The 11648-nt window shown below is 42.6% G+C and overlaps 1 protein-coding gene across 4 annotated transcripts in view; it reads left to right on the forward strand.

Moving 5' to 3' along the window:
* The window catches only part of LOC122349558 (zinc finger protein 536-like), a 56397-nt gene that overhangs the window by 19602 nt on the left and 25147 nt on the right, over nucleotides 1–11648 (forward strand). For all 4 annotated transcript variants that reach the window (XM_043245651.1, XM_043245652.1, XM_043245653.1 and 1 more), the window contains exon 4: nucleotides 48–1751. In XM_043245651.1, coding sequence (XP_043101586.1) covers nucleotides 48–1751 — 1704 coding nt within the window. The remainder of the gene's footprint in view (nucleotides 1–47; nucleotides 1752–11648) is intronic.

Genomic DNA, 11648 nt, shown 5'->3' on the forward strand with positions numbered 1-11648 from the left:
CATCAGCTCCTGTCTGTCTTTGTTTCTTTCTATCACTCTCACTGTAGGTGAAAAGCCCTACAGGTGCCCTCATTGTGACTATGCAGGCACTCAATCAGCTTCTCTGAAGTACCACCTGGAGCGCCATCACCGCGAGCGACAGAATGGAAGTGGCCCCTCAGCCAACCATCCTCCATCTTCTGAGCACAAGGATGACCACGCCAAGAACAGCAGTAGCAGTGGGGTCTTTGCTCGCCCTGATGTCCTTCGCGGGGTCTTCAAAGGGGTGATGCCCTCTGGTCTTGACTTCAGAGGGGGTCAGATGCTTCCACACCAGTGGGTACCACCAGGAATGCTCTCACCAAGAGACAGAGACCGTGAAAGGGAACGCGATCGCCACGGGCCAGGGTCAGAGCCCACCTCGGAGAGCATGAAAAGTCCTGAGGGGCCAGTCTCTGCAGGGGACAGTCCTGCCAGCTTTTCCGACCTGGGCCGAGCATACCAGAGTATGGTGGGAAATGGCGTGAACTTCCAGGGCTCCCTGCAGGCTTTCATGGACAGCTTTGTCCTCAACTCCATGAAGAAAGAAAAAGAGATGAGAGAGAGTCAGCTGCATGGCCAACACTTCAGCCAGGAGAGTGCTGAGGCCAAGACCAAAAGAGCCAGTGAGGCCAACCAGGAAGAGAACCCCACCAGTGACGTCAAACCAGCTGAGGGTGGCCGCTCCCAATATGAGCCTCTGGATTTGTCCGTTAGACCTGAAGCAGGGTCTATCCCTGGAGCCTCCATCACCATCCAGGACAACGTTGCCTGGCATGGCTGCCTCTTCTGCTCCTTCACAACTGCCTCTGTGGAGCATATGGCCCTCCACCTGCAAGCCAATCACCTGGGCAAAGGCAAGTGTGGCCCAGGAAAAGATGCTAAGGAGCACCTCCTCGGAGAGCCTTCCCATGCAGGAAAAGCTACTGGCTTGGTTCCACCACCACCAAGCCTTCTTCATCACCATGAGGGAGCCCCGTCCAGGGACAGAGAGACTGAGTCTGGGGAGCTGAAGGGACAAGCAGGCTGGTCCAACCATCTGGAGCAGCCCCCGCACGGAGCCTCCATGGGCACGTTCTCCAGTGACTTCTACAAGCCCTTTGGTCCTGTGTATGATGGCTCTGCTAGAGGGCCTGTTGGATTCCTGGACCAGCAGCAAATTCAGCCAAGTGATATGGGTGGTCAGGGCCCCCTGGACGACCTATCCGACAAGGCATCCTGCAGCGAAATAGAGGCGTCTGAAGAACATGGCGGCCAGTCTGAAGAAGAAGAAGTCAGTCGTGACAAATCATTGCCTAATCCCGCTGCTAATGAGAGGCATATGCGTTCTGATGATGAAGAGGAGGCAGAGGAAGAGGAAGAGATGGAGATGGGTGACGCTGAGGAGGAGGACCGTGGATCCATGCAAATGCTTCCTGAATCACCATTGTCAGGGAAGGACATCCAAAGATGCAAGCTGACTATGGGCCCCCAAAGCTCTGGCCTTTCCCCTCCTCAGCCTCCCACCACTGAGAAGCAGTGGCAGCAGACAGGCCTCGGTCTTCTCTCCCCAAGTGGTGGTCCTCCTGGCCTAGTAAAGCCTGATCAGGCCCACCTGGAGCATCAGATGAACATGCTATCGGTCCTGCGGGCCTACAGTTCAGAGAACCTCGCAGCCTTCAACGGAGGCCTTGGCGGCGGCTCCAATGGAGGAGGCAGTGGCACCAGCAGCATGAAAAGAAATGACCCCTCTGGTGAGTATGACAACATAAAGCCCTGTTTTAGTGTCATAAATCCATGAACAGTGACTTACTGTTATACATACACACTCTCAGACAAGTAAACACATGGTATACACTGCATTATGAGCAACACATCATCACTAGAGCATCTACTATTTCTTATTTGTGAAGCAATTACACATTGAGACATTTGTTCAATGCTTCCCTCATTGGTCAGAGCTGCACCAATACACAAACTCTCTAAAGGAGCAAGATTTGCTTTTGAGTGATTTCAACCTTATTTCGGGCAAGTTTAGAGACCATCAGGATGACAAAGTAACATATTAATCTTTATTATATTGTCATTTTACAAGAGCTCCAGTCCCACCCTCTCTCTTTCCCTTCGCTTTCTGGGAATAAGGGTGTCTGCTTTGGAACAGACCAGGAGCTGATGGTCCCTGTGTCATCTCTAGCTCACAGAACTTAACTATCTTAGCTTTCATAACGGCCTCTCCCAAAAGCCCATTACTTTATAAGAGCCCGGGATCTATGGCCTTGTGAAAAATGATCTGTCAGCTTTCATGATTCTGCTAAGGTTACTGGTGCTCCTTGAGACTACTGTGTTTCACGCTGCCCTTTCTGAAAATTTGGTGATAAAAAGAAAAAGAGAGTAACTGTGAATGGAAAAAAAAGAGTAAATCTCTAAGAACAGAATTTGTAGTTTGGTTTGGGCAGCTGAAGTAGAAAGTAAGTGGGTGCCACAGTCTTTAGATGTCCTTTTTAAGGGAATTTCTGACAGTTGAGAGACATTCTTTTTTGCTGAATTAAAACAGTCAGGTAATAAAACGTATGTATCCTACATTTTCCTTTTGTTCTTAATATATTATTCATTAAGTAGATAACTAATTTTCAATTCTGGAGACAGACGTTCTTAGTTTGGTGCTTTACATTGGTGTTATTACTTGTACTATGCAAACACAGAGGAGCAAGGCAGACATTATTTTTTGCTCCCAGTAAAACAATCTTACTGCAAATAGGTGTAGGATTAACCAGGGGGTTTAAACTGGCACTGCAAGTATTTTTAACAGACATGTTTTATTAAGCTGCTTCATTCTCACACATCTTAATACTTATTGTTTCTTTAATTTGTAACTAGCAAATTGCTCATTGAATCCAGTTTAGTTGTGTTGTGTATTGTGCTTGAATAGTAACCACTAATTTACCATCAGTGATTTGGATGACAAAAAGTCTGTATAAGTCTCAGTTAATTTAGAAGTAGCTATTTTATTTTAAGTAGTTATTTTAATATAAGCTGTCTATAGGCTACTATATCTGGTATTTTTTTGTCCAGTGACATTTGGATCTCTGTTTCACCATAATGTTGACTACAAGTGAGTCAACAGCTAACACTCACGTCAGCTGAACTAGTCGACAATGTGAGTCAGTTATCTGGAGAAAAAAAATGGCTAACTCTCTAGACATAACCTTGGAAAAACATAAAAAGTCAAAGAGATGAACAAATATTTGTGCAGCTGTGTTGAAGAATTAAGCATCTTTCCACCATGATAGCTTGAAGTTACGAAAAAAGGAACTCCATAGTTTTTACACCATCTTTCATACAAGGGGAGACAATAGATACAATAGAGAGAAAAGTGTCTCAAGACTGCCATGTGTTTCACTCTCCCCCTTCAAAACGGTTTACATTAACAATTAATGGTGCTTTTGACCTTTCAATTATGGAAAATATGTCTGTCATGGAGGAACCTGTTGCATTTTTAATATTTAGAGGAGGTCATTCACTTGGCTGAAAATGAATGCTAGTTTTTTGTCATCGTAGTGAATGTATCGTATTGTAATATCCTTCTTTAATCAAAGACATTTGAAAAGTGCCCTTGTGACGTCCTCCTCTCCTGCTGCTGTGAAGAGGGACTGACCTTTAGAGATAAGGCTTTGTCTACAGAACAAAAGTTTTTTGTTTGGCATTTTTAAAGCATGACTCCATCAGTTTGTCGCTGGTGGATGCTGACGGGCAGCCGAGCGCCTCTGTATACGCTGTGACAGTGTGTGGGCATGTTTGAGTAATAAATACAGTAAAACCATTCAATGACCACAAGGAGAACTCAACAGACGGTTTATTCTTTCTTTTCTGAAGGGAATGTGTTAGTATNTGTGTGTGTGTGTGAAAGAGACAGATTTCAACTCCTGAGGAAGGGAACTTTATTACAAGGCATTCTTAAGTAATATTTTTGTGTTGTTTTGCATTAAAATATGCACGTATTCTTACAAAATATGAACAAAAAAACTACAAAAAAACAGAAGAAAAAGTAATTATTATTATTCTTTTTTTTCAGTTTGAAACCCAAATAGATGTAAAATACCATACAGGAGGAACTATCCGATCTTTAAGTCTTTTGTGTTTGGGTCGCTTGTACAAAATTGAGTGCAACACATTCTGCACAATTCCTTAGGGCTTGGCATAGATGAAGCAAAAATCCCTCTGAAAATTTAATTCAGGGCAAAATATGATTATCTGAAGTGGCTTGGCATTAGGTTTGTATGCAAATAGTGCATAAATCATTAATATTTAGAAATCTCCGCTGAATATGGTATGCCTTAACATCCGGGATGGAATGAGTGAGAGTCATTTTTAAGTGACACCCTCATTATTATACCGCTTTTATAAGACATACAAACACATTTACTGTCTCTTGTATGTCAAGTATCTTACTTTCATAGTACTGTAGATTAACCCTCTACTGTATTTAAACACACTGCACATTTTCCTTCAATCACAACAAATACCAAAAAGCTAAAATTACAAGCTATTTCTTTAATAGCCTACTGAAAATAGCTGTAAATCTACTCAGATTAGCTGATTATTAAGATTATTGTAACATTATGTGTGTGGGGGGGAGGCCTGAAACACAGCATAGCACATATTAATCATGAGGTATATCTACGATTTAGCAGTTCTATCAGACACCTCAGACTGTGTTTAGTCTAGTGGATTAGCTTTGTATTGTTCACATTGCTTAATGGCCTTGTTCCATTGTGCAAGGCAGCCATTGTGTAAGTGTATCATATAATCAATACTAGGTCTGTTAGTGGCATATCTTCATCTATACATTGCACATGTCTCGAGCATTGTGTTCTTTGTCTGTCTTTCTTTTGCTCCTCTTTGTCTTCCTCTTAATTTAACAACGTATCATCACAAGCTACGTGTGTTATAATAACCACACATCAGTCCCGGTTATCTGTGGCACCTCTGCGAAATGTTGTTAAGGCCAGCAGACAGTAAAAACGTAGCCTTCAACATTTTTTAAATGTTTTCTGGTGCACTATAAGAATCGAAACGTGTCACCAGAAAAAGTGCTTTCATTTATTGTGAAGCACCACTTACAGCAAAGAAAAAAAGGACAAACGAGAGAAATGAGATTATTAGTGTCCTTTCCGTCTACCGCCATCACTCTCACCAAGCTTTTTTTTTTTTTTTTTCACACACTCTCTACCCTCACCCCATTTTGTTTTTGTTGTTGTTTTCATTGTCGTGGTCGTCGTAGCTTGCAGTGTAAACAGTTATCTTGATTCACCCGCCCTGTCTCCATTAGCCCTCATGAAAAATGGCCACATTTAGATCTCTCACAGGAGCAGTTTCGAGTGCATGCTTGTAGTGCAGCGCGCAGTTACCCGGCCTGTCTAAAGTGTGTGAATTTTCATCTCTAACCCTGCTTAATAGTATAAAATGTGTGTCTGTGTGCGTGTCTGAGGCCCTGGACGGTGCTTAGGAGCCCAGGTTTCAGATGTTTACTGCTAAGAGCCGTCCAGCCACCACCCACAATCCAGTTTTGCCACACAGTCAAGACATNGTACGTATAGAGAGATCAGACTTGAAGGACTGCTGAAAGAAGGGGCTGCTCACCCCCAACCGTCCTAGTTCATAAGGCCATGACACCCCCTGGTGGAAAAGCAGTGAACCCTGTCCCCATTCACTCCAAACCACTCAGTGAGAATGACAGATGATCGGAGACAGAGAAAGATAGAAGGAAATAGGGACTGGGTGTATGAAAGCGGGTGAATAACTGTAAGTCAGAAAAGAGATGTATGCTTAGGAGGATTGGTTTATGTCTTTCCTTTTCTTCTTCAATGCAAATCCCTTTGGGTTTATCAATTTACAATGTGTCCTCCTTAATATGTCATGGCAGACTTACACACTCCCAAGTAAAAAAAAGGCTGCAGTTAAAGAAGACGTGTGAATGAATGTATTCTAGGAATTCCCAGTATTTTTACTTGTTTCATTTTAGCGCCTGTCTGCTAGCCTGTGTGCGTTTATGTGTGTGCATGTTAGCATGTATCTTGCCCGGCAGACAGGAGTGGGTAGTTAAATGTAAATGGTGTTTAGTCACCAGTGGCCAATTATCACTGTCAGGAGGGTGTAGGATCAGACCCTCTCTTGGGTGGATCTTGACCCCAGTCTGGTGCGGGTCAGAGAGAGTGCACTACTTTCTGTCTTCCTGTCAGCCTTAAGTTCATCTTTCCCCCCCTTCTCTAACTTTTTCGAACTTTATATGCCTCTCTACCTCTCACTCTTTCTATTGTTTTCAATCCGTCTCTCTCCAGTGAGTGTGGTAATAAAGCGCTCGTGTGAGTGTGTTGTTCTCTGACCAGGTTCTATTATGATAATTAAAAACATATGGTGCCTGCAATGCGCACAGTGAACCCACAGATGTAAAGGAACAGACGCAACTCGTGACTTTCCTTTCATACCGAGGAACATGATGACACGTCCTTACAGGCTTGCACACACATCATACTTCCATGTAACGTTTAGTATAGATCGAATCTTTCTTGTTCAGTGTAAAATTCCATTGCTCTTATTTACCCAAAAAACTAAAAATAAAGCAGCAGTTGATGTCAATGGACAACAAGTGACTAAACTTGTGATTATTAGATATATTATAATTATAAAATGTTTAAATTAGAATAATATCATACAATTTTCAAATAAAATCATAAATGTAAAAAATATACATCTGTAATGTAATTTAGTATAATAATAGTTAAAATTTCTCTCTCTCTTTCTCTCTCCCTCTCTCTTACTGTCTCTTTCTCTCTCTCTCTATCTCTACTGAGAATGACTGAATCAGAAAAAGACTGGCGACCTATTTTTGGGTCTTGACCCACCATTTGAGAACTGCTGTCAAATAATCTTGTAATAATAAAAAAAATCACAACAGGCCTGCGATTAACCAGTTAAGAATCACTGCCGTACAGTGTGCAGTTTCGAATTCATGAAATATTTTTCTTAGAAACACAATTTACTCACACACAAACACACGACTGCATGTCACCTCAATGACATGCTCGTTTACCACATAGCAATTACTACTAAGTAATTATTGCGGTTTCCTAATTTACGGACAGCTAGAACTATTAGAGATGCCGAGCGCGAATGAGAGAGAATATAACACCGAACAGACAAAACATCACTTGATTTCCCTTTTTTTTTCGCTCGCCGTTTGCCCCTGACTTTCATCTCCCTTTCGGTAAAAAGAGATCTCCACACTCAAAAAGCGGCGCGGGGATGAAACTTGGTAATTGCCAGTAATGCTGTCCTCATCAGGTGGCTAATTAACAGTAATATGGCTCGTGTTAGTCTGCTAGCTTCCACGCAGCCCCTGCGTTTGGGCGACCGCGGAGAGGCGGGAGAACCCGTCACACTCTGATGATGCGTTCGGCCCGAGGGTCGCCCGGGCCGTGTTTCATGCGCACTTAATCCCTCCCCCGGGAACGCCGAGGCCCTTTGCAAGCTTGAGCTCCTTACCGTGGAAGTTGGGGCCAGAGAATGTTACTTACGACTTAGATTCAAAAAAGACTCGGAGACGAATCATTCATCTCTGACAGATGACGTTTAACCTGTCACCGGGAGTTTAAATGCTGTCAGCCTCCGAGCGCACTGTTGTGGTACATTTAAGAGCTGTCAAACAGTCTTATTACAGAGTAAAGGTAGACTCTTGACACGACACATCAGACTCTTTCTCTGAGCCTTGTCCCACGCTTCTCCGTCTCAGAGCACACTGCCGGAGGGAAGCGCTCTCACAATGAAAGACTGCTCGCTCTCTTTCGCTCTCCTTGGAAGTCTCTGAGGTGACAGACAGTGTTGGTGCATCTCCACTCGTTCCATTGTGCGGAGTGTGATGAAGGCTCGTCGGGTGAAGGCGAGGTGCTATTTCACATGTTCAATATTACCATTTTAACTTCAACCTAGGTGAATTAGCGCCTTGTCACTTAGCAACGCAAATTCTGGTTTCAAAGAGCAATTAATTGTAAAAGCTGTTGTCAAGCCCACTGGATGGTACCTGTTGCTCTCCTCCAGCAGCTGTGCAATCTCTAAAAATATTTTTCCTGACGCTAATTTACTCCGATATCAACTTTGGCGGAGCTGAAAGCTTTTGAAAGGCCTCGTAATTTCACTCTCTTTCACTCCTGTCTCGTACCTTGCTGACGTACAGTACAGTAGGCTTCGCCGTTTCCAGCAGGGAGAAAAAGAGCGAGTGGTCGCTGAATGAAGGATCGAGTTCCAGTATGACAACAAAGGCAGAGAAATATTCAATGCTAATGACAGCAAAACAATTATGCTATTCATAATATTAGACGGAAAGAAAGATCTTGTTAGAGAAAACCTTGGGAGAAGAGAATATGAAGTGTTCTCACTGGCGCAGTAATCACGGCATGCTTCCATTATTTTTATTCCCCCGTAGCCCACTATAGTTTGCATTTAATGACAGAAACCCTTAAGCTAATACTTAATAGATTTGCTCCTAGACCCAGAGTTTTTTTTTTCCTTTTCTTTCCCCTCTCATATTTGATCTTATTTCTTTGTTTTTGTTTTGTTTTGTTTTCTCCGACTTTGTTCAATTGGAGGTATTCCTCGTAGCTGTGCTACTTGCGTTCCCCAGGTGCCCTCAGATGTGACGATCTGCTCTCAGAGGGATTGTACCGGCAGAACAACACTTCCTGCCTGCGCAAGGGCACACCTCACACACGCAGTATAATGATCATGCTTACACACAGCGTATGACATACACTCCAAACGTAATGAGAGAATATGCCCCGATTCCGGCTGGCAGGCGCTGGAGTTAAAAAAAGAAAAAAAGCACAAGTATGTCAACTTTTATTTGCTCCTTTATTCCACATCAATGGCAAACAACGCGCTAAAGTTAATAAAACAAATACAGAAAACACAGTCTGGCTGAGGCAGAGGCAACAGGGGTGTGTTTTGAGAGGTCGTGTAGCAATTACAGACGAATCTGTCGGAATCTTCCACGTACTTCTAGTTGCTGCGCGAAAGAAGAGCCAGGTCCAATAAGCCACATTTGATTTAGACTTCAAATAAACAGGGTGGAAGCAAAGTTCCTGCAAATAGAAGGAGTGGAGGAGCGACATAAAAGAAAAGCGTTGCATGAGAAATAAGCCCACATTATACCATTAGCTGTTAAAAAATGCACTTAATTCCTCTGTAGAGATGGAAATAAATCGCACGAGCTCGAGCATTGTTCCATGCAAATCCCATCGAATGGATTTAAGATGGCGTATTGTTTATTAGGGAAATATGGGGGGAGGTGGGAGAGCTGCTGTTCTAATTGCAGTAATTTAATCAGGATTAGAAAGGTTACCTGGATGAGGCGGCAGCGCAAGGACACTGATGCATGTGGAAAGTAAAAATGCACATTTCGCAACACTCATGTTGTCTTTTGCGTTAACGAATTGACGCTGCATTTTGCGCCGCCACTCTTCTGTGGATAAATAAACAGAATGTTCTATTGTTTCCCTCCCCCCCCGTCTCTCTCTCTCTCTCTCTCTCTCTCTCTCTCTCTGTCTTTCTGTGTGTGTTACTCTCTCTCTCTCTCTCTCTCTCTCTCTCTCTCTCTCTCCCAAGCCTTGCTAAATAGGAAGCAAAGAGAATCCATTTTAATCAGATTAATAACTTGGTTGATCACATATAACCTAATTTTCATTCAGTGCTGCCCTTGTCCGCTGAGTCATATACGGAATGACCTTTGTGTCGCCACTGCGACCATAAAGCACAGTAAGTGCCATTGTGCTGTCAAAAAAAGCTGAAGATGTTTTACATCACCGGAAAAATTTCATCTGTCATTTTTTCTACAAGCGCGATGCCCCGTCCACAAAAGGCCACCTTCCAATTGAGGGCCATTAGGTCGAGACTCAAGTTTCCTAGGGCTTGGGAGATGGGAACAACTTTCCTCCTGCATTCACAGTAATATGAATCGTCCTTTTAAAACAGATATGGTTACATATTAGTTTTGAAAGGTACAGTAACTGCCTCAGCTTTAGCTGTCTGCAACAGTAGGCCTTTTGTGTCCGCCAGAACTCAATAAGTGGCCTGTGATCCCATTTTAGCTCTCTCTCGCACACTATAACATACTGCCTGCGTGGAGAATATTGCGATTCGAGCGCGTTTGAGGCTGAATGATGGCTGATGACAGTTATGAGGCAAAGTCTGAAATCAAGCTCACCTTTTGCCTGCTTCGGTTTGTTCTCGAGTGGTGTTTCTGTTACTTTCAGAAGTTATTTTCTATTCCTTCATCAAGATAAATCTCAGCCTTGATTTACTGGTATGATTAGCAGTTTCAAAGGAAATCTGCTGAGATTTAATTATACACAGAAAGAAAAAAAAGGAGAGAGAGAGAGGGAGCGAGAGAGTCACGGACACACACACACACACACACACACACATGCATAGGCTTTCAGTCACACAGCTCCACGCACACAAACAGGAAATATGAATGAAATATTTATGAAGTGGGCTAACGACTGCATGCACCCATATGTTTCAGCCTAACAGCAGTTTACAGGCAGTTCTAATGTGATGAGTTTCCACTGAAGCAAAGAACACTGATTTACAAATTATATAGAACACAAAGAGGAAAGACAATGATAATAATTATTCATATTAATACATTTTATTAAACATTTTGCTCCAGCAGTTTTGAAAACAATTCTTGCATTTATCCGTGATAACCGCCATTATTCTTTCTTTTGATTAGTGAACGAAATTCCCTGCATTTATGTAACAAGTTCTTTGTTTCTTTGCACTTCCTTTTGAAAAACTTGTTTTGTTGTTTAATTATCAGTTCTGGAGTCGCACACCACTAGAGGATGAATTCTCGGCATGATTCATTGGGCAGCAATTCTTGTAAAATCAGGCCTAGCGTGCCTGTTTCCAGAAAATGTAAGAACTTTATGGGTTATAGGTTTTATGAAAGCCAGCATGCAAAAAAAATAAGAGGAGGGGGGATTAATCTGAGGATTAGCACCATACTTTAAGATAAATCTTTTTTAATATGAAACCTCATCCCCACTTATTCCGGCCAATCATTCTTTTTGCACACTTTAGATTACGTATTGTGCGTTTTTTTCTGCACTTAGTTTAAGAACACAGCTTTTTTTGACAATCGCTGCTCCACAAACACATTCTTCATGCTGTAAAAACTCAGAACAATGGATGAGCACATAGCTGTGCACATTAATGCTTCTGTAAATGGAGAGAAAGAGAGAAAGAAAACAGATAAGCAGAGCTTGGCTGCCCCCTCCCATCCATGTCATCCTTCTATCTATGTATCCTTCCCCATGGAAAAAACAAGGATGAAAAAAAAAAACAATAAAAAGCTAACCAAATCTCTCCTCCTCATCGTTAAATCCTGGCTGATCAGAACGCGCCAGACCCTAACCGACAAACATCATAGTCTGTCTCCAGTCCCTAATTGACTGCACAAGGATTGGTCACACTTTTTAAGTAGCGTTTCGTAATGGATTTCCATGTTGGTTGCGCTTTTAACTGGCGCTTCAAATGGAAGGCAAAATGTCTCTTTATTATCAAAAACAACGGTTCTTTCTCTACCCTCGTTCTCC

Source organism: Puntigrus tetrazona, chromosome 7 (assembly GCF_018831695.1).
Source record: "Puntigrus tetrazona isolate hp1 chromosome 7, ASM1883169v1, whole genome shotgun sequence".
In the NCBI taxonomy this organism is placed as follows: domain Eukaryota; kingdom Metazoa; phylum Chordata; class Actinopteri; order Cypriniformes; family Cyprinidae; genus Puntigrus; species Puntigrus tetrazona.